Source organism: Stegodyphus dumicola, chromosome 5 (genome assembly GCF_044657685.1).
Source record: "Stegodyphus dumicola isolate Sdum_Otavi_A_Nest chromosome 5, ASM4465768v1".
Lineage (NCBI taxonomy): Eukaryota > Metazoa > Arthropoda > Arachnida > Araneae > Eresidae > Stegodyphus > Stegodyphus dumicola.
This window is the reverse complement of record NC_140772.1, coordinates 157,894,767-157,919,788: the sequence shown is the minus strand read 5'-3', so window position 1 is coordinate 157,919,788 and position 25,022 is coordinate 157,894,767. Positions and strand designations below refer to the sequence as shown.

Genomic DNA, 25,022 nt, shown 5'->3' with positions numbered 1-25,022 from the left:
TAGTTATATATATAACTATGATCTAATGTTAAGTTTCTTCTGTATCATTTAATCAGTGATCACAGATTAACATTTTTCGTATGACCGATACATTTTCTGTTACTACAGCTGATAAAGGTCTTCTTGTGTGTTCTTTATCCAGGAGAAAATTTCAACCCTTATGAAATTCTGTTAACTATTTAATTACAGTCAGTGGAGATGGAGCTTCATTTCCATATGCTAATTTAGATGCTGAAGGCATTCTTTTTGATTTGGCCCACTTAAATAAATTATAGAAAATTATATCGTGATAATGTTTTCTTGTCAGCTGTATTTTCCTTTCTTTTAAAATTTATTCTACGATAGATATATCGCTTCAAATTATCATCTGTGAATATCAAAGATTTCATAATTACACACTGAATAAATAATTTTCTTTTATTTCATATTGTTCTTAACTCTGTCAAAAATTTCAAAGTTACGTATGTATCTTCTGTAAAAATACTGAAAATTTTATTTAATAGTTGGAAAATATTTTATTTTAACATCATATTCATTATTTCTATTTTATATTTTAATAAGCTTCTGATCTTTAAAGGGAACTGTATGCGGACGTTTTTCTGTGAATTGTGATAAAGAAGCTTCAATGAATGCAGTTGTTATGAACCCATTAAAGAATGTTTTCATTCCTTGCTTTCGTATTGGAAACGACTGGATAAAAGACAAATTAGATGGAGAAAAAAACAAAATATCATGCATTGATTCAACTCAGCACTTTCTAAATTATATTGAAGGTAAATAATATTATCTCATTATTATTTTTGCTCATTTGTATGGTGAACTATTTTTATATAAGCATTTTTATTATTCTTAAGTGCAAAGCATAATATTCTTCTCATAGGCAAAGAATTTTTCTGTGTATTGAAATTCACCATCAAATCATTGAAGTTAACAATGAATGCGCAATGAGCAGATAACATATTACAAAATGGTGCTTTTATCTTAAGCAAATAAAAAGGATATGGAAAGCCATTCCCAAACATGCAATGAACATTTATCAATAGTAGAAACAGACACAGCACAAGTTAAAGAAATGATTTGTAAGGATTAATGAATAACATTGTATGCCTTTGCTCGTATAGAGTAAGGGACTGTGCAACATATCGTTACAAAGTTTTACAATACTCAAACGCCTGTACACTATGGTTTCCATGTGTTTTATATGACAAATGAAAAACCACATGAATAATGAACCTCTCGTTTCTTCAATATTATGCTATGGCTGAACAGCAATTTTTTATCTCATTGCTGCAGGGGATGAAACTTGGTTACATTGTTCGATTCCCACAATTATAAGAACCAGTTATAAACCAAACATGTTGGGTGGACTTAGAAAAAAAAAAAAAAAAAAGAGAGAGAGAGAGAGAAAGGCTGTCAAAGTTATGGTCACTGCCTTTGGGGATTCTTCCAGAGATATTTTGCAGGATTTCCTGAAATGTGGCTAAACTATTAATGCTGATTGCTTTTGGTGCCGCTGTGAGGTCATTCGCGGCAAATGACCAGGCATGTTATTTGATGAATTATCCTTCTTCAAAACGATGATGCATGCTCCACAATGCCTTGCATTTGCAATGTTTGTTTCAGTGCTACAAATGGGTAATCCTTCATATATTCTTGAATTGGTTACTAGTAGATAACTTTTCTCTATTCCCATGAATGATAGACCCCTTGTAGGAAAGAAGGTTCTTTTCCTACAGTAAAGCTTAAATTGCTGCCAAGAACTGACTGTATAGCCCGAGAGATTATTTTCGTTGAAACGAAGTGGACAAGTTGATCCCATGGTCTAATAAATGCATCAACTGATGTTGAGGTAATGAACCTCTCAGGGACTTACTTTTGTGAGTACGGGTGTGGCAATCTCGTGGTGCCCTAACCCTTTAGGGGATCATCTTGGTGAGATGGAAGTCATGATCCTGGAGGCCATGTGATCTATCCTGTCTTCCATCTCCTCTTTTTTTGGCTGGAACTTTTTCCTTCCCCTCTTCCGAGGTTGGGGCTCATCATGAGAAACTGGAACTGCTCTTGTATGTAGCTTTTGAGTGGTGAAAAACTGCCCACGTGTTTGCCGTGCGTGGAGACCTGTGTTGCTGGAAAGGAGGGTCCTGGTAGTTGAGGGCCGAGGTACTGTCCGCAACACACTGCTTTGGCCTCTGCTTCAGCTAAACAGGAGGCACCTTGTTGTCCTTACGGGTGTCAGTCGGCTGGTTACTAGTCCCTGTGTCAATGGCTTGAGAATAAGCTCTTGGGAGTACCTGCTTTTGGGAAAACTGACTGTGGGGAATCAGGAATCTGTGTTCTCTCGTTGGGCTCCGTGGTGGTGCGGTGGTCGGACCTGAATCTTATTTTTTTCATCATTGCATGAAGTATTTGTATTATTATGCATCCTGATTCTAGTCCAGTCCAACAAAATACTGAACCATCTCCAAAGGAATACTGCGAAAAAAATACACATTGATGTAAGTACTAATAATCTAAAAAAAATTGTCCACGTTTCCTCATACTGTCTAGCCTTTTGGGTGAACTGCATAAGATGTCTCCTTTCTTAATAAATAAATATATTCATGCTTCTGTTGGTGAGCCTAGAAATATAAAGCTTCTCCATCCTGGAGATTTGATTATCGATGCTACTTCAGTCACCTAGTCTGCTTCATTGCTTCAAACAACAACACATGGACAAACCACTGTCAATGTAATGACACATAAGACACTGAATTTTTATGGAGGGGTGATCTTGGAAGTCAACCTTCTGTTTGTTTCAGAAGAAGAGTTTGTTCCCTAGCTTGCGGGTCAAAATATCTGTGGTGCTAGGCAGATTAAAATGCGAAAGTAAGGTCAGTTGATTGACACTAAACACGTGATCTTGACCTTCAACTCGCTTGATCTGCCAAAGAATATAAAGACTGGGTTGGGTAGCTTAACTCTCCCATAAGACCCTATATTCCAAACTGTATGTGATGCTTTCAATGCCAGTGTTTCCAGCCATTCAAAGATTTCCTGTCATGCCAACCTGACGTGTGAGCGAGGCTGCTCGAAGATTGGTCACGATAGTGAAAATTGCACTGCTGCGCCATTGTCCATAAACTGCAAGGGTGACCACCCAGCATTTTCTCATGCATGCCCAAAGTTGAAATCTGAAAAAGAACTTCAGGCAACTAAAGTAACAAGGAACGTATCTTATGCTGAAGCGAGAAGGGTAGTTGAAAATTCACAACCATGATTAAATAAATCGTTCTTTGCTTTTGTAAGGTCAACTAGGTCTATTGCTACTCAAAGCTCTTTCAGTATACCTAAACTTACACCAAACACTCAACAACCTGCAGAAATTAATAAAAGCAACAAAAAAAGACAAAAGGAAACTATAGTTCAAAACAAACAAAAAAACTTCTCTGCCCCCAAATTAACCAAGAATAAAAGCATAAGCAACACCACCAATAGATGAATAATTTCAGAATCAATAGACTCAGATAATATGGAGGTAGAAGATGGATTAGAAATTCCCAGACATCTTCTTTCACACAAAAACAAACAGCAGCACAAAAAGAATAAACATCATACATAATGACCACCCTAATCTCTTGGAATTGACATGGGTTCTACCAAAATCTCGATAGTGTAAAACATATGATCCATGTTTATCATCCTATTTGTTTGGCAGTCCAAGAAACAATGCTGAAACAAGAGCAGCGAGCAAAGCTTCAGATGTATTCCTTCGCGAGGAAAGATAATAATATGAGAGAGTAGAATTTTGGAGGTGTAGGCCTCCTACCTTCACTTAATCTTCCATCGAAGACCCTCCATTTGAGAACATGCCTCCAAGCTGTCGCTTTGCAAATAAATTTTCATAATGTGGTTTCAGTTTGTTGTGTGTACTTATCACCTAATGATTATGTCGATCAAACAGATTTGAATGATCTTATAGAACAGTAGCCTGAACCTTTCATCTTGCTAGGAATCTTTAATGTTCATAGCCCTCCCTGGGGAAGTAAGGATCTGGACTCCCGAGAAGACAGATTGAGAAAGTAAATGAAGATCACTCATTATGTTTATTAAACGATGGTCACGATCAACCTACAAGGTTCCATCAACCTACAAGGACTTTTCACGTAATTTATCTTGCTATTTGTTCTCCATCACTGCTGCCACTTTGTTCATTTAATGTCGGAAATGACGCCTTTGGCAGCGACTATTTTCCAATATTTATCTCTTTTCGAGGAACTTAAAATCATGATGTTAAAAGACCCGTACACTTTATTTTTAATTGAGCAAATTAGGATCCTTTTTCAGTATTCGCAGAGATCAATGAGGAAATGGTGAACAATGTGCCTATCGATGCAGCAGTGAATGCCGTCGGAGACACTATCATCCAGGAAGCTGCTGTCTCTATACCTCAAAAGCTAGTAAGTCGTGATAAATGCTGTAAACCATGGTGGAACTGTGAATGCCAAAATGCTATAAGAGAACAAAGGAAAGTCTGGGGACGTTTAAGTAAATGCCCCACTTTATCAAACCTAATCGCCTTCAAAAGAGCCAAAGCTAATGCAAGAAAAGTAAGACGTCAGAGCCAGAGGGATTCATGGATTTTCTACGTGTCTTAGATAATTTCCTCTACGGCAAGTAAATGAGTATGGGTAGAGCTCACAGAGAATGCGGAATATATGAAGACCACTCGCTTTCCTTTCTGGAAACAGATGGCCGCGTGTTTAACACCACGGAAGAAATTGTAAAAAGTATCGGGGAGACTTTTGCTGCAGTCTCTAATAGCAGTAGTTATCCACCAGAATTTTTTCCTTACAAGCTTACACCCTGAGAAAATTCCCATTTTTTTTCAGCTCTTCCAAACTCGGAGTCTTATAATGCTGATTTTAACATGTTTGAGCTTAAGAGAACTTTGTTTCAAACAAATAGATCTACCTGGGTCCAGATGATGTTAGTTATGAAATGCTGAAGCATATGTCCTGTGAGACTGCCCTTCTTACTCTTTGTAATATTGTGTGGGAGGAGCATACATTTCCCAATACATGGAAGAAAGTTGTAGTCATTTCCACCTAATGATTATATTCAGGGAAAGACCCAAAAAATCTTTCTAACTATTAGCCCATCGCGCTTACCAGTTGTCTCGGCAAATTATTTGAAAAAATGGTAAACAGCCGCCTAGTCTATTACCTAGAAAACAATAATGTTATCTTGCCATATCAGCTTGGTTTCCATAGAGGTAGGATACTTATTGACAACATGTTATTTTTAGAAACCTCTATCCATAAAGCCTTTATAAAAAGAAACCATCTAGTCTTCATTTTCTCTAACACTGAAAAGGCTGTAGAGACGTTAAGTTATTTCGAAGCAGAAGACGTGAAAAATGAGCAATGCCCTTGCCGGAATTCGAACCACGGACCTCTCAAAAACACGCCGAGCGTGCTGACCATTGCACCACGAAGGCATGCTAAGAAGGTGAGAGTTGGCTTTCTTACATGCCAGTTGTTATTTTAAATATAGCTTATTTTAGCGATGTAACCCTTTTTCCCCTCTGATCCATTTACATAAATAAAGTGAACTTTTCTAAAAATCTCAGTTAAGAAATGACTTACTGAAATACTTACACTAACCTTTGAACAATTTTGCTAAACTTCATAAATTCAAATTAACATGTCTGTAGTAGTTTTAATATTTAAATTTACTGAAATAGACTATTTTACAAAAGAATTTTTCTAATAATAAGTATATATTTATTTCATGCTCTGTGTTTCAGCAACTGAAGATAATTACAAACATATTGTGAGATTTCAAGAAAGTAAAAAAATTGATATCTCTGGAATTAAAAGTTGGGCAGATTGTCACAAATTTGTCATTTTTGATGAAAAAGTTGTTCTTGTTGAAGAGATGATGCTTGACTGGATTAGAAAAGTTCAAGAAGTATATATTTTCTTTTGTCTGTTATAATTGTTTTATTCAGTTTTGAAATTAAGGTTTATCTAGTAACTGATTTAATTTCTTAAGAAATAAAATTTCTTTATATCTGAAAGTAACACATAAACATTTAGTACTTGACACTAATTTAGTACTATTACACATAAATATTAGTACTTTACTGACTAAAACAATATTTATTAGCGATATTTCAGTGACATTAAATTTCTAAAGCTTCGTCATTTCCCTAATCATATTAGGAAGGGTGAAACAAGGGGAGTTAAAACAGTTTAATTAGCTACTTGATAGCAGACTGTTAAATGATCATTAATTTTATTTAACTTTGCTCTAACTCTCTCTAGCGAATAATTGTAGAATACTTTCATGTAAATACATTGTGGAAGTCATTGAGGTGTGAAGAAGTAAGCAAGAAAATCAGAACCAAAGTTTCAAGGAACATTATATTATTCCGACTCCTCTGTCTGCCAGTCTTTGATGCCGTGGAAGTTAATATACAAGTATTGCAGATGGCTTGTTTAAGCTTAAATTTTGATGCCACAATGTCCTTTATTCATCAGTTAAATAAATCTTCAACATTATTTTATTTAAGTAAAATTTATTCAAGAAAAATATTTTTGAGGAGTTCATGCAACAAATTATATAATACAAAAATTTTACAAAAAAGATTTTAATTTTATTTTTTTTAAACTTTTTCTTTGTTTTCCACAAATTTATGTGCACATTCTGTAAAATGACATTTGTGATACAAAATTAATTGATTCTGTGTTGTGATACATCATATATGGCAATAAAAACAGTGATTAATTCATCTAATGCTGCAGATTTTCATAACTATCATTTGAATATGATATAAGTTAAAATATGCTTAATTATATCAATTAGGTAAATTATGAAAAATAAGATAAAAATCTAAATTATTAAGGAAATAAAATAAAGATTTAAATTATTAAGAAGTATGTTTACTTCTGTTAATTTGCATAATTTATTAAGAAATAAAGTTGTACAGTACAAAGTCCGAAATCAGAACTCGTTGGGCATCTTCTTGTGTGTTTTATGCATTTGGGCTATTTAAAAAAACTTCAGGTTTGTATTTTTTTAAGAAAATTGTCTGGTAAAAATCGTTAAGAATGTCATGACCAAATATTCATTATAATTTTGTTATTTGTTCTGTGAAAAATATTTTTGATTAATAATGTTTTTTCTAAGTAAAATAATTCTAAAATAATTCAGAGCAACAGTTATTAAAATAAAATAAAATAAAAGGCATATATACTTTGAGATTCTAAAATAAATTTAAATATTCTAAAATAATAAATTCTAAAATAAATAAAATAAAATCATTTACAGAATTTCTATCATGCAAAATCATTATTTAGTTTTTAAGTTTTCAAAAAACTTTTTTTTTTCCATATTTCTCAATTTTTTTATGTTGTTGTTTACACTGTTTTCATCATTTTTGTTTGATTTGATTTTTCTTCTGCTTTGCTGTATTTAAGTATATGCAGCTTGACTATTCAGAACATTTGAGAAATGCTAAAATCCAGATATGCGAAATTTCCAGATAGTTGAGCGTATAAAACTGCAGTTTGTGGTAGGAAAACCATGTGAATGCTGAAAGAAATTTCCAGTCTAAAGTCATAAAAACAGTAATCATATTTGTTATCAGCTTAAATAGTATCAAAAGCCTACATTTAAAATTATGTAAGATTTTGAGGGGGGGAACTCCTCATAAAATCCTATGTATTGTGTATGCCTTCAATGCATAACATTAAAACATCTTATCCAGTTATAAAATGTCAACCATAAAAATTTGGTTGGAGATGCTGCCAAACTTGTGCCAGTCATTCTGGTAGAAGATTAAATGAAAAAAGGCAATTTTTTTAAAAGTAGAATCATAGGATTCATGTTACAGATGTAATATATAAAAAACTTAAATCATGAATCATAATTTTGTGCATTGCATCTCCATTGCTTATTCATTTTCAAGTAAAGGTCACATGCGATGGCCATTAAATCACATTTTCTTTATCATGCACAACTTTGAAAATATTCATGCTGTTTCATAGAATTAAGATCCCAAATTTAAAAAATTTTTATTAAACTTCAAAAATAGACCGATAAATAGCAGTTAAATTATATCTTTTTTAAAAAACTAAACCAGCTTATTGAGAACTAATCAGGTTTGCATAAAACTAAGGTGAAGATCATATGATTGTATAGTGGAATTATTCTTATACATTATTGGCCCTAAAACACGTTATATAGCTACAGTTTTTGTTTGCCAAAAGTAATCGAGAGGAAAGCATGTTAAATACCAAATTTTTTAAATAATTATAAGACTTTTGGCCAAAATGCATGTAAAAGAATTGAAAAGGATTTTTTCTTCATATTTTTCATGAATAAATTGAATTCTTAAATTTTTAATACATTAACATTTGTTCTGATGCAGTTGATTCTTTTAGATTTCAATTAACTCACAATACATGACACAAAAATGCTTTTGAACCAGTAAAAAAAAATTCCTTATCCATCCAAGCATTCTTTTGATATTTGTATGCCAAAGGGAGATATTTGATACCTGTTAGTGCTCGAGTATGTCTGGATTTTTCAATCAGTATGTAGTAATTTTATTCTGTGCCATCTAATTGCATTCACACAAGTTAAAACTGTCAATCCGTTCTTTTTTTTTTTTAATCTGCGAGTAGATGTTTTATTAGCATTTCCTAAATTTTAAGTTGAAAGATTTTAAGTTGAAAAATTTTAAGTTGAAAGATATCAAAATATTGGACCCATTTCATCCACACTGTAAATATTTTCTAGTGCTATTTCTTTTTAATAGTAAAAAAGCAACATACTCAACAGCACTTTATCTATCGGCAGAAAGTTTTTCACATATCGATCTTGTAAATTCCATGACTTTTTTTTTAAACAAGTAAGCCATTCCATCTGAAAATTTGCAATCTTTCCCAACGTTAAAATCTTTAAATCGAAAATATCTTTTGTTTCTTGAATATGTATAGGCCCAGAAACAGGAACACCTTTTCGTTTCAGTTTAAACCACTCATGCAGCACTTTATCTAAATTTCCATTTTGAGGATGTTGCGAAATTTTTGTTTCAAAGGAAGTTCTGCTAGTTTCTGCAGGCAACAAATTTCATTAATATTTTTTTTTTTAAGATTTAATATTATAAATTGTAGATAATTTGATGATAAAATTTCTCATTATATTTTTCTTGCTTTTGTCGTTTTTTAAGGTGGTTAATTATTTCTAATTTCTGAGTAACTGTTAAAACAACATGTTTTCATTTTTTAATGCTGAAGAATCTTCCGTTTTTTACAAGTTAAGTTCTGATAAACAATTTGAGTCAATAGATGGATAGTTAATTAAAATAGATACATGATTACTTTGCTGTCATACTAAACGATCTGTAAAACATTTAAAAATTGTTACAAATACGGCATCCAACTTACGGCCAATTCATTAGAATATGTGTTGGTAAGAGAGATGAAAGCAGTTTCTGTTTCAACACTTGTTCCAAGGGCCCACCAACGAGCAAGCGATAAAGTCACTGAACACTGGTTGTTTAGTCTGGGATTGAAATCTCAGTGAATGGGCTGGCTGCATATGCATTTTCATGGTTTTCTCCATATGTAACCTGTATACAAGCCAGTTTCCTTAGAAAGCTCTCCATGAAGGCATCTTTCCCTCTAAGCAGATAGCCATGGAGTGCTTTGCCATTAATCAAATAAATCAAATCCCGCATTATGCAGTAACTTTGGTGCTGTCTTTTTACCACAAGAATACCTCTTAACAGAGTTTGGAATTTCATATGTTCCTGCGTTGTAACAAAAAGAACTTCTAATGGGAACTTTTCTGGATAGTTAATTTCCCACTTTTTTTTCTGTTCGGTGTATGATGGTCAGCAATAAGAATTACTATATTTTCTGCTATTGGCCATGGGTGTAGCCTATTCCTTGGGTGAATTCTTGAAACATAATGATAGATACAACAAGGTCTTCTGAGAGACTTGTAATTCTATTCACTTTTAGAAATTATCAGCCGAGTTTCTAGAGGCCTGTACATGCTTTATAATGACTTTAAAAGTCTCCTATTTGATTAACTTTTCTGAAATACTGTTAAAAAAATATACTGAAATTCCAAAGTTTTCTGATTGCTTGAATCCCAGATATTCAGGCTTTTAGTATATTTCATTTTTCTTTTTTTGAAATTACTGTCATTTTAATTTAAATTTTTATTTTACCACAAAATTATTACCTTTTTTATTTTAATTTTCACTTGTATCAGTTTTATGCAGCAACTGTTTACTTTGTTTTGAACATATTTCCTTATGGTTTTGCTTTGCTGTATTTAGATGTGTTTTTTACAATTTGCTATTAATTCAATTTTGCTTTAATTTAGTGGTAATAATACAAAGCCCATAATTTATCTTCCAGTGTCTTAGAACTTGTTTGTTTACTGTTTTATGTATATATGACATATGAATATTTGTGAAAACTTGGTGGTGGCTTAATTAGATGCCTAGCAAAGAAGACATTGACAAAACTAAGTTTAGCAAATCATCATCTTTATTTTTAGGCACATCAGAATCATTTCTTTATAGGCAATATACTTTTTGACCACAAGTCTGTGCTTAAATTGCGTTGGAGCCTGGCTCCAGTACTTCTTAATTTTTAAGATAAATTAAAATTTTAGCCGGAGCGCACCGGAGCCCTAAATAAGATGAGCTTCGGTACATCTTTTTATAAAACCTTTTAACAATTTAAAGAGAAAAAAATTAGAATTCCTAACGTTTTAGTTTAACAATAAACAGACCTTGCAATAATCTATTTCCCTAGAAATACGAACTCGTGAGAACATGAGACATTCAAGTAATGTCCCCTCACTCACATGCGGAAACAATTCCCTTTAAGAAGGGCAATAAATTTGGGGGAGCTTGTGTAGGAATGTTTAAATTTCTCGTCATGCCATCGTATCTAGTGTATTGTTATCGATGCTTACAGTTAGTTATTCTCGCAAGAAGGAAAATTTATGTTCTTAAATGTGCGTTAAGTGACAGCGAGTACAATAAAAGTGAAATACTGAGATAAACTGCTCAAGCACGTTCTATACATCGTCTTCCATCGTCTAATAGGGGGAAGCGTAACAAGCAACTTTACATCCATCCTTAGAAGTCAGATTCAGGACTCATTTTACTCCTGACACACATCTGCTTGATGGCTATAATTATATCAGCAGAGAGCCGCAGTCTAAGAGAACGTTCTCTCTCACCAAGATTCCCTTCATTTTTTGTTTCCACCCTCTTATACCCTTATTCTGTTTCTCCCTGGAATTTTCATCAGCTATACTTTAAGTATATTTAATTTTTGTGATGATAAAAGAACTTCAGCCCCCCCCCCCACGATCAAAGGTTAAATTGGGCCGGATATCGGCTTTGTTGCTTCTTAGCTTTTATAATAAATCATAATTCTAGCCCGAATGCCCCGGAGCCTTGAATAAGAGGGCTGCGGCACTTCTTTTATGTAATTGAATAACAATTTCAGTAGAAATTTTATCTCAAAAATTTTATTTTAACAATAAAATTATATTAAAAATCGCTTATTAAATTTCAGTTTATCTCTTTACATTTTATTTAATTTTAATTACACTGATCGACATTGAAAATGCAACACCAAGAAGGAGTGGTCAGAAATTTGTGCAAATTTTAGAGTAGACGCACGTCACTGAGTTATGCGAATGATGTGAAATGCACAGCTCTCCGATGCACGTGAAGTAAGATATAAGGGAAGGAACATGCAGAATGGGCAATATTCATGTCATTATTTCTGCCAGATGAATTATCGAAGAAAGTTTTGTCCCGGAGGATATGTGTAATAGGAGAGAATGCCAGGCCGCCGTCAACGAAGGCACTTCCAGCAGATAGACGATTTTACAAGGAGTATGGTGATCGGACTGAGAAGGGCGGGTTGGACCTTACGTCAAATCGCAGCTGATACCCACATCGATGTGAGCACGGTGCATCGCCTATGGCGAACATGATTGAAACAAGGAAATGAGGGAAGAAGGAGGGATGCAAGTGCAGCCAGAGTGACATCAGCACTCGTGGATCGACGCATCCTCCGACAAGCCGTGGCAGTGCCGCAAGTCTCTAGTACTGCGATTCTGCAGCATGTGCAAGATACCCTGGATGTTCCCGTGTCAATCAGAACCAGTTTCTGTTAATTGGTTGAACGTGGCCTGCACTCACGGTGTCCGTTAAGTAAACTGCCATTGACCCCACAGCATAGACTGCAACGTTTAGAATGGTGCCGGACTAGAGCGATGCGGATGACAGAATGGCAAAACGTCATGTTCTCAGATGAGTCACGCTTCTGTTTATCCAGTGACAGTCGCCGCATACGTGTGTGGCGTCGACATGGAGACGGATCTAATCCAGCAGTAACTGTGGAATGCCCACCGCACAACGATGTGGCATAATGGTTTGAGGTGCTATTGCCTACAATTCCAGGTCACCTCTAATTCGTATTCAGGGCACTATGACGGCCCAACGATACTTGGATAATGTACTGCAGCCGGTGCAATTCCCTACCTTCAGGGGCTTCCTAATGCAATTTTTCAGCAGGATAAAGCCCAATCACACAGTGCTCGCATCTGTCAACATGCTCTGCAAGGTATACAGATGCTTCCCTGGCCATCGTTCCCTCCTGAGCTGTCACCAATCGAACATGTGTGGGATGTGATTGGATGCTGTTTGCAGACTCTTCCCCTGCCTCGTTCAGAAGACAAACTGTGGCAAATATCTGAAAGGGAATGGAGAACCATCCCTCAGGACACCATCTGCACTCTTATTGACTCTATCCCTAGACGTGTTTCTTCGTGCATCGTTGTCCGCGGTGGTCCTGCATCCTACTGAGCCGACGCCATTCTCGCTCTGTATTCTGACTATCATTTTGAAATAAAGATCACTTATTGCTGTTTGCCATCTCTGTCTTTTTTCCAAATTTCATCACTTTCTGACCACTCCTTCTTGGTGTTGCATTTTCAAAGTCAAGCAGTGTATTTCACTACTTCAATCTTTAATTATTTCAATAAGTAATAATTAATTATCTAATAATTATCAATTAAATTATAATTAATTATATAATAATTATTGATTAAATAACAATTTATAAACATTAATTAAATAGCTATTAATTAATTTGATAATAATTAACTATTTAGTTTTAAAATTATTAATGATTTTAATAGTCATTTTATTTATTTATTTACTCTTGTTCCTCTTTGCTGATGGGCTTCCATAGGGCTCCGGCACTTCTAATCTTAGAAATTAAGTCCTGCTATAAGCAATAACAATATTTTTTATATAAAGCATATCAGTGCATAGATGTTTGCAGTAGTGACTTACCAAGAGAAAAGCGTAAGCCAAAAGGTGTCGCAGCAACTCAGAGGAAGAAGGGAGGGAGTCAAAAGTTTCAGTTCAAATTAAAAAGTTTTGGTTTACAGTTTGGTGATTGGTCAAGAGGTATCTGCATTAAGCATTACATAATATCGCATAATTAATTTGAAGGACGCAGTTTAGATTTATAGCACTATTTTTTAAGATAGAGACAGGAGGTTCCCAAATTAAATAAAAAAATAAAAGAGGTTATGGGTAATTAAAGTTAGAAGCTTGCATTCATATTTTTTATCTTGCACATTCACCCCTTCTTCAAAAAGAAAAAGGCGGAGCAACAGAGAGGCCTTTTTGAGAGAAAAAGCATTAGAGCAACAAAATATGAGAGATATAATTTTGAAAATACAAAACATAAAATTAACTTTTGAACAATTAAAAAATTATAAGTCGTAAAACTTTGGATTCAATAATTTTAAGCAGTATATCCTTTTAAAACAATTGCACATTTTTAGAGGCCTGTTAAGTTTTAAGTCCAATCTGTAAAAAGTTCCTGTTTCTCGAACATTTACGTCACAAATGTAATACTTCAGGGAAGGATTTCTAAAAATTTTATATGCCCATTAATTATTACAAATAATCATAAATCTTAAATTCTTAAACCATACTAATTTTTACATTCATAAGTAATATTTTATGATTTGCAATAGCATTATTGAAATTATGGTTTTCGCTTTTATTATTACATTTTACAATTTTCGTTTTTTACACAAACTGAAAGACCACAGCTTTCTCCTAGTACACACATATCATTCTGTTTGGGCATAACCATTTTAACAAACTCATGTATTAAATTTTTATGAGTGGTTATCTTGGGTTGCTTTGGCAGTTGTTTATAAAGGCCTCCATTCCTTGTTAAATTAACCAATCACAGATTAGCTGTACTTATACATCAGACTTAGTATAAATACTCTTGGCACAAAAAACTACATCATAAGTCGACTCACTCACCTCACATATTCAAGCTGCTTGTGATGAAACTAGTGAAAAAATTGCTATTAGCAAAAATCTTTATCGTCTGCCTAAAACTATAAGAGAAATGATGAGACAGAGAAATAGACTTCGAAAATCCTATCATATCACATGGGACCCGGCAATCAAAAGAGACTATAATAAAATTAATAAAAAGATCAGTAAAGGTATCAAACAGTATAAAGAAGAACTTTGGGTGGATAAAATGATTAATCTTAGCATAAAAGATGGCTCCTTCTGGACATTAATTAAAAACATGAAGACTAATTATACAAGCAACCGTCCCCTTCGTTATAATAACTCCATTGCAACTACCAACCAAGAAAAAGCCAACTTATTTGCAACACATCTCCAAACTCAATTTCTTCCTAATGTATGGCCTGCAGATCCAGACTTTGAAAAAGAAACACTTCTCAAAATTAAAGATTGGCTTAATGCTCCTACTGTTAGAAATATTAGAAATCTTACTAATCCTGCAGAAGTGAGTGAAATCATCAGAAAACTTCACCCCAAGAAAGCCCCGGGAACAGACGGCATTACGAATAACTCCCTAAAGCATCTACCCAGAAACATCATTGCTACCAGCATTTTTAATGCATGCATCTCTAACTCCTATTACCCAAGCTCATGGAAGATAGCTAAAATTATCATGATTCCCAAACTGGGGAAAAATCAACTGCAACCTGGTGGTTTCCGCCCAGTTAGCCTTCTTCCGAGTCTGAGTAAAGTTTTCGAAAGGATCCTGCTAGCTAAAATGAAAATCTATCTCACCTTACTACCGCCTCAACAGTTTGGATTCAGAGCTCAGCTTTCAACTATAAAACAGCTTGTCAAACTAACTGAATTCATTGGTTTAGCACTGCACTGTAAACAAAATGTAGCTATCCTCATGTTAGACGTGGTGAAAACATTCGACCACGTCTTGCATGAGGGTTTCATCTCCAAACTTATCGACTTCAATTTTGAAAGAGAACTTGTTCTTATTATCTTATCTTTCATCACCTGCAGGAAATTCAAAGTGACTGTGCACGGTTCCTACTCCTCCGAGCGCCCAATACTCAGTGGAATTCCAGAAGGAAGTGTTTTAGGACCTATTTTTTACCTGTTTTATGCTGCAGATTTTCCAACTGTTCTTCACAGCAATAATTCCATCTTAGCGTGTTATGCAGACGACACTGCATTAGCAGTAAAGTCTGCTAATGTGAATCATGCCGTCCGTAAACTTCAAGATCACATCCCGCTCATTGAAGAATGGTTTAAGAACTGGAAAGTGCAAATTAATGCCTCTAAATCTCAGCTTCTTATCATCCACAGAAGGAAAAAGAAAAAGAAACTAAAAAATCAACTCATTCTTTTCAAGGAACCTATCCCTGTTGTGACTCAAGCAAAATATTTTGGTGTGATTTTAAGTAGTAAAATGACTTGGACAAATCATATCAATCATGTAAGACAAAAAACGATCTATGTCATAAAAAGTCTGTATCCCATGTTAGGCCATATCTCCAAATTTAGTTTAGAGAAAAAGAGACTTATCTACCTGTCGATCTTACGACCAATAATGACCTAGCCTGCTTCACCAGCCTGGGCCACTGTTTCTGCGTCTGATTTAAAGAAGCTTCAAGTAATTCAAAATCGCTTCTTAAGACTCATAACCAATGCACATTACTTTGTATGCAACAATGTTTTACACAAGGACCTCAAAATTGAGACTATGGACAATTTCCTTCGTAAAACTAATAAGAATTTCTTCAGGAAAGCTAAGGACTGTGAGCATCTAGACAAATTTAATTTGTTTCAGTATGAAATACTGGATGAAGATAGACATCTCCGTCCCTCCGCTGCTTTCATACTAGACATCAACCAGAACTTTTCAACGTAAATAGTTGCTTATTATTTTCAAAGTCTGACTGCACAAATTCTAATTTAAAAAATGAAGCAGCATTCACCAGAGCCAGGACTTGGAAGGGTGGCCTTCCACGTGACCTGTGTGCCTTATGACTTGCTACTAATTTCTCCAGATTATAAAGCTTTCTTGAGACTTGTATATGTAAATAGTGATTATCTAATCAAGAACTTAAGTTTTATTATTTTGCATTTTATCTTATATTGTCTCTTTTATTTTGTATTGTATCGTATTTACAACATAATGAACTGCTCCATTCAGATGTCATGCTCACGTGACGTTGGTCACACACCCTTCTGCGCTTTAGCTATCCTGCACCACCCAGCTCACGCATTTTTTACTTTCAGTGCTCCTCGTAGCAACTACATTATGATCCGATCTGAACAATTATTGCTGAAGTAGCGCACGAAGCGCGCTGTTTCCAGCTCATGAAGAGATGCCTGTAGGTACATGACAGTAGTAGATCTGATGTGGTAGGAGTTTGAGAGAATAAGGTGATGGCAGAAGGGGGGTGAACAAGATGCCGCAAGCCTAGGAACTAGGCCAGACAAGAAGCCGTGTTGCAGACGGAGCAGTGCAACGTAAAGCAATCATGAGTTTTTATGTTGAGATACTGTGAAAGCATACTACATGACATAACAAGTTTGTAAGGAATACAAACTCTCAGAAGCATATGTTTGTTAATATAAAGTTACAGTGACAAAAATGCAGTTTGTAAAATCAGATATCATAAAGAAGTTTTGATGAAATAATGAGAAAAGTATTCATAAATGCTATGTACAATATATACAGCTATATACACGACTATTCTACTTTATGTGTGAAAGTTCAGATCTCTAGCTAGGTGGGCTGCAAGTGGACATAGCTCTTTATCTTCAGGTAGTGGAATGTAATCAAATACTTTTATCATGTGAGGGCATGTAACTGCTTACCGGAAAAAGCTGGAGTTTAAACGATGAAGATGCTCTATGACAGTTTCAATTTTCAAATCCTTGAGTAAAGTCTTATTTGATACAAAGTAATGTGCATTCGTGAAGGTGCACAACAGCTTGTTCTGTGTAATTTGTAATTTAGATATGTCCCTTCTCTAATTGATGGCCATGCAGCGGATGCATACATGAAGATTGGCCGTTTTCTTCTTAAGTCCAGTTAGAGTGCTCGTTAAGAATTGGGTTAAGACTCTGAATAACTCCTAGTGTTTTCTACATTATGACTGCCTGAACACAGCACGCAATTCTACGTGCTAATCACGGCATAAAGTGGAACATGAACTACATCATAAAATGAAGGAAGGACATGCTATCCATGGGCTTAATAACATGCTGAGTGTTAATGTTAAGATTGAGAAGTTTGCCCCCAAAAGACGAGTGATCCAGTGCTACAGATGTCAAGAGTACAGACATTCTCAGCATCTCTGCTCAAATCCTGAGCAATGCTGCAAGTGTGGACAGCAGCATAGAAGTAAGGAATGCCCACTAAAGCCAGATGAAAAACCCAAGTGCATTTTTCTGCTCACTACCGCATATAAGTTCTTACAGGGGTTGCCCTGTGTACAAGAAGTGCTATGAAGCAAAAAAGCAGCAGACGAAGCCAGCAGCCAAGATCCCTACTCCGGCAGATTTTCTGAAATTCATCGAAGCAGAGGAAGACAGCAGTAAAACCCAGATGAAACCTCTCTACAGTGATAGAGTAAAGAAGAAATTGGAACCCCCACCCAAAGAGTACAAGAAAGTCATAGACTGGATTTAAAATCCTAAAATAAAAAAATTTCTGAACAGTACACATTTGAGAAGATCCGTGCTGCAAAAACCACGGCTGAGAAGTTTAGTGCCGGGCTCAAAGCAGCCATGACGCTGATGAGGTTTGCTGAAAGTGAAGAGTAATCATCAGCTTAGAAGCATATGAGGAAATTTCACTATTTTTACTATTTCTTTTACTTTTTCCAACACACAGGTTCCCTTGTTTCCAGCAGCAGAGCTCAGGATCAGTACTTGGGTGTGTGACCATCCATGTGACTGGCCTCGACGTATCATCTTTCTTCAACTAGTGAAGATACATCACAGCTTGTACGGCGGCCAATGAAGAACCAGATGCTTGAACCCTCCTTCTCCTAAGTCAACTTCCTGAATTCACGTGCTTTAGCACATGTTCCAGCTTCACCTTCATCGGTGCGGTGCGGTGTAAATCACCATAATTTTCTAATTCCTCCCAACGCCTTAGGGCATATCTCCAACAGAGACTGTTAAAGTAGCAGAGGTTACTAAATGCCGCCTAACCACTCACTCGATTTCGATTTCAAATTACATCATTCTTTTCCAAGCTTTGGCCATGCTATCAACGCTATGCTACTCTGTCTACCTTAATCTTATTCTAAAATGACGTCGTATCCCCATTAATCTGTGTACACTATATACTAAATTATTGTAATTCATTATGATTGGATAAATATCTACTAAGAGGGTTTCATATGTGTGAAAATAAAGATTAGGACTGCTTCAAAATTCATTTGTGTGGGCATCATCTGTTCATCTTTCCATGCAGCCAGCACGACTAGGCACTAAAAATATGACATATATATACTGGGTGTCCTTAAATCTCTATCCATTTTAATAGAAAGGTAATTATTTCTTAGTTTTGTTCTGATATCAAAAGCTAGTTATGACTGAAAATAATAAAAGAAAGACAGCTGTCATTTAAGAGCATTATCATTCATTAGAATTCAAATGGAATTTGAGTGTAAACTGAGGAAAGCTTCTCCAACAAGGGTGAATATTTGGCGAAGTGCATCACAGTAGTTGAAAATTCTTTAAGGAAGCTAATAAAAGCTACTCATGTCAAGCATGACATTCTACAAATAAATACTAATTGAAGCTATCTCTGTAGCACTTATCTGCTATCTGTATAGTATACTAAATCAATCATGTGCCATTATGTGGGTATTTTGTTTTACCTTAAATAAATATACTTATGCAGCTGTGACATAAAACTTAAAAAGTATGTGACACATTAAATTTAGTTTTTCTCTAAGATGCTGAACATTTTGCATGGTGTCTGCAGATGTTGAGTGCTTTTGAACTTTTGCAATGCAGTTCTCATAATTTATTAAAAAGTAGCCTAGTGTTCCTCATTGTTAAAACATATTTTTAATGCCCAATATGAAGGGTTTTATATGATAATCTTAAATGTGCCACAATGACAGCTGTCTTCCTATCATCATTTTCATTCTGCAACTATGTTTTGATATCTAGAATACAACTACTGTTTCATCAAAATGGATCAAAACTTTAGGGCATCTGTCTTTTGAAAACGTATTTGAGTCTGAAGCCTTCAGATTATCCTTTCTTGATACCTCAGGATATCCTTTTTTGACACTTCAAGGGGGAAAAAGTAAATATATATTATTGTTTGAATAAAGCATTTTAAATGTAAAGCTTTGTAACTATAAAATTTCATCACATCATTGTTTTCGAGGCACATGGTAGTGGACACAAAAATCAACTTTTTATAGGTTGTCAGAAATCTAATTCATTTACAACATTCATGATATCAAACAGTGCTTGTTGCAAATGGTTATTATGAAGTTGAAATAAAAAGAAATTTTTAATGATTAATTTATGCTATATTATTGCACAGTGCATTTTTATAATAGCAAAGGTTAAAAAGCTCACTGTTATCAATTAACGATATGCATTGCAAATGTGATTTTACTGAAACTGAAAGCACTAATGCTAAAAGATGAACTTCTCTGATATTCAGTATAAAGAAATAATAATATTACTCATTTATTTCCCTACAGTCAATATATTTACATGAAAGGTACTAATAAAACTTTCAAATATCTTAAACTATTGTGTTGTGTAAAGTAGTTCCTCAAAAATAAAAATAAGTTACAAACACATTTTAATCAAAATTTATGCACGCCATATTTATAGTATTAAACTAAGGTAAATTGATACCCCAAAAAATTCCTTGCCGGAAGTTTTTTAGGAGCAGTCTGGGGCAGTCTCAAGTTGAAGTGTAAGCTCAGGATTCCCATGAAAGAAATAACAACACTACAGGGTATAGAATCTCGCCAACATACTGCCATGCTTGTAATGCTGTCATGGATGACAACAAAGGGGTTCAGTTATCAAATGAAATGGCACCACATACCTTAACTCTTCGTTGTCAGGCTATGTGGCAAAAGAAAATAAAGTGAGTATCCCACCTTTGTGCTGGACACCTCCAGACATATATTTGCTGGTCACTGGGGCCCATTTCGATGCAAAATTCATTGCTGAAAACAATTCTACTTCAGTTGGTGAGATCCCATACTGAATGTGCCGGGCACCATTGCAGACATATCTGATGGTATGCTGCAGTGAAGGGCAGTCAAGACAGAGCCCTCTGTGACCTCAATCCCTGTGCTCTGAGTTGCTTATTAATGGTAACTGAAGTCACTGGTATCTCAGTTACTCATCAGATGGTTGCTAAAGAATGCATCAGATGCTGTAAGCACCTATCCGATGATCACTTTAGCCTCATTTCCTCTCGTCGCTCACAGTCAACTGATACCTTCTTGATGCTCTGTACAGCTATGGTTCACCCATTTCTCCCAATATCATTAAATGACACCATTGCTCTTATTCAGATGTCTAGTGATCTTGCGATTTAATCACCTGCTTCTTTTAATACAAATGCAAATCCTGTCTTAAAGGAAGATATCTGCTCGTACTTTTTGCAAGCCCATCTGCAAGGCATAGTTGCAATTCATGTTGGTCAACAGAACTACATTTGCACAGAAGTTATGCTTTAGCATTAGAATGCACTTTGTTTTATGTACTAACTAAATTCCGAATGCTCCGTTGCAATGTGCTGGATCTCCAGTCACTGGTCCCCAAAAGTTAGTCATATGCCTATTTTATTGTAAGGCAGGGGGCATATGAGTTTCTTCTCATTCGGATAACTATTTCTTGATGCATTGCTTTTTATAACTAGAGTGTATAATAAATAAGATGGAAGATTTTTCTCTTAATTCATTGGTTATTTTCTTTTAACACTACAGTATATTTTACAATGAAAGAAATTTACTTTCTGTGTAATTAATTGCTTTCGCTTAATGTGAAGAAAAGTGAAAAATTAACTGTACTATGTCTCCTTAAAATCAAAACTACATAATAGAAAGTTATAATTTGAGTATATTAAATCTTAAGCTTAAAATATCAATAACACAAAACTCATTGGGTTATGCGAAATATGATACAGCAAATGATGACCAAAATATTCATTCCGTTGAAAGCAGCATGCTGTAAAATTATTAACCAACAATTGTTTAATTTTTGTGTACTGAAGATGATAAGCCAGTAAATAAATATTCATGAGAAGAGCTATGGGGTTGTCTGAATTATCATTTCTCCAGGTTTGCAGATGGGATCATCAGAGATAACCTCACTAGAAAAAAGTGGTGTAATAAAAATGTCTGTGCATCAGTGCTTATATAATAGATAAGAAGAGATTATTCTTGGGGAACCTAGGTATTATTCAACTGCTGATATATTTGTATTCAACCTTTTGGACCACTATGTTAAAAATAAGAATTATTTTTACATGAATTGTTTGTAAAAAATGTGAAGGTTGTTTTTTTATGCTTCCTCATATTTATACCTGAGCTTTTAGAAACACCTGAGAAATTGTCAGTTTACTAATAAGAAACCCTAACTCAGTGTCCTTCCAAATATCTTTAAAAAGTAGCCATTTTCTGTCTTGTTCATTACTGTGACATTTTAATGGTTATGTCATACTTTATAAAAATTACAATAGTGTGCAAAATTTAAGACAGTTTATATATATGATGCCCTACAAGTGTAACCTGTATTGGGGAAGACTTAACCTAAGGTATTTGGGAAGTAGTGATATGGCACAAAGAGCAGCAGAGAGAAACAGCAAATACATTGAGAAAGAATGACAGTTTTATATGCTACTTGACCATTCTGCTGCAATCTAGTACAATCTAGTCCATTGTGATCACTCTAGAACTTTTGTACTAGATTTAGTACTTTTTAATGTTAGTGTAGTGCTTTAGTACTTACCTTTTAGTATTAGTTAGTGTAATAGTATTTTATACTATATTTAATATGTTTCATTAATTTTTAGTGTTATAGCACTAAAAATTGAATCAAAATCACTATCAAAGCTTTTCATTTTTAGTAACAATTTTGTTAACATCAACAACATAAGAATTAAATGTATTGGTTATATTCTTAAGTTCTCTCAGTTATTTTATCGTATCTCTATCTCTATATTCAGAACAGAAATATGATTTCTTATTTTTTCCTTACTGTATTTAATGTTTGGTAATTGTCAACATCTAGCTCTGTTCTCTAACAATCCAACTAGTACTGGGCAATGAAAATAAATTATTTGCTGTTTAAGCACTGCTCATCCATTCTAAGATAATAATAACAATGAAAACAATTGAAAAAAGTAAATACTTTAATGTCAGTAGCAAACTTATAATGAAGCATATCATAATTTAGATTTGATTAATAAATAGTTTTATGTGGGATTGTTAGAATATGAAACATATTAAAAGCAGTGAATTCCTTAGAAAGTTTTAAATTTCAACAATTAAGTAAAATTTTTTAGATGAAATTTTATTAGCAATTTCTGAATCATTTGATAATTATGAAAATATATTTTTGTAAAACATTCTTAAGTAATATAAAATGTCTTGTAAAATTTATTTTAAATAGAAGCAGTATCATCTGGCAGAAAAAAGAAATCTTTATACAGTAATAAATCTTGCTTGTATTAATAATGCTATGAAGAATGAATTTATTTAAATAAGTAATCTGTAACTTTAATATGTCATTCAAGATTACTGGTAGCAGCATTTAGTTTCTTGAGGCAGTATTAGTAATGTGTATAACAGGCAATTAAAGCATTTATGTTTTATTAAAGTCTGAATTTAACATAGTCGGTTATGGCATATTTAAATTAAAATGCAAGTATTTTATATCCAGTATTAATCACTAAGTAAAAAACATTGCATTTCTTTGAACAGTACCTTATAATTTAGACTGTAGGATGATATTTCTTTAATAAGCATCATTAATTTTTATTATTTATTTTTTAATTGAATGTTTGATTTCCAGATAGTATTAAACATGACCGATACTCTGTTTTAATTAGAAGCGTAAATAAAGTTGAGATTCAAGTATTGAGAAGTGACAAAACAGTCACAAAAGACTGTTGAATGCAAGATTTTAAAACCCTAACTTAAGAGACAGTTATTGAATATCCTGTATTAAGAGAGCAACTATGGAACAAAGCCAAATTCTTAAAAATAATTAGTTTTCTGAATTTCAGAAATATACAGAACAATGTATAGAATGCAGAATTTGCTTTTAAATTGTGTATGGCAGTGTATCTTAAACTTAGGATCGCAAAGCAAAATGTTGGGGTCATGAAAATTGAATTTCACATATTGCCTGTTCTATCAAAGATGCCTTTGCAGCCAAAAGATTAGCAACCAAACTGAACCATATGCTCGAGGATGCTAACAAAATTATGAATTCTGTTTAACGCTTTTCCTTTAACACTTGTAAAAGCATGGACTCTGAATACCAAAATTTATTATTACATGCAAAAGTAAGATATGTGTCAAGAGGGAAGTTAAAGCGATTATAATTATTAAAATACGAAATTATTATTAACTGAACAAAAAACCTCAAGGCAAAAATAGCAATATATTTACTTGATTGAATTGAATTACTGAAAATTGAAGATTTTATTAAAAAGCTCAATATTTAGATGAATAAGGTAGGAAACGATTCATTTGAAATATTTCTGACTCTCAACAAATTTTATAATGCAAAAAATAATTGTTAAAACTTTAATTGCAAAAATTATTTTATATCATTTAAAAACCCTAGAAACATAGTTTTGCAAATATTTTATATTGAATTTGTTTTCAAAAAATTATCTTGGATTCAAACACCGATTTTGATTGATATTAAGAAGATTAATCACCTACCATATACTGCCCAAGTGAAATTTACTGAGCTATCCAGTCACATGAAACTCGACTGAATTCTGGATTGGAGCTAGATATGAATTTCTCACAGTTTCTGAAATGGCATTAAATGTTTTTCTGCCATTTAGCACATGTACATATTTGAAACTATTTTTCCATTTCAATGCTTAATCAGTTCAAATATCGTTCAATGCTGGAAAACTTTGAAGATGCTTTCCATTCACCTGTGCTAGACATTGAACCAATATTTAATTTATTATGTAGAAAAGGGTAGTATATCCATCTCATTGAAACATGATTTTCTGTCACTAAGTTTTTGCCTATTTCAAAGAAATCCTAAAACTATTTCTCTTATATTGCTTACCAAAGAAATCAATTATTTATGGGTAAACTTTTAAGCTTTGGTCTATAGTAATAGAACAGTTGGTATATAGCTTCCCTACAATGTGTAAAGCTCACATGTTTTCAATTCGATCATAGTGAAGTTGCAAAGAGATAGATAATATAATTCCGAAATTAGAAGGAACAGATATATAGTATTAGAAAAATGTATATAAAGTGCGAAGTGTTAGTAAAGTTATTTTTTTAAACTTAGTGTTTAAATATTGAGTTATGAAACTTTGAAGATGTTTAAATTATATATCACATCTTGCAAATGCATATAATAACTATAGATCAGATAAGTAAAGAACTTATAAACC

General features: G+C 33.8%; 1 protein-coding gene across 1 annotated transcript in view; it reads left to right on the top strand.

Annotated features, from left to right (window-relative positions):
- LOC118184242 (dynein axonemal heavy chain 8-like) overlaps nt 1-25,022 on the top strand; it is a 442,084-nt gene that overhangs the window by 75,847 nt on the left and 341,215 nt on the right. The window contains exons 6-7 of the mRNA XM_085817842.1: nt 578-773; nt 5,786-5,949. Coding sequence (XP_085673968.1) covers nt 578-773; nt 5,786-5,949 — 360 coding nt within the window. The remainder of the gene's footprint in view (nt 1-577; nt 774-5,785; nt 5,950-25,022) is intronic.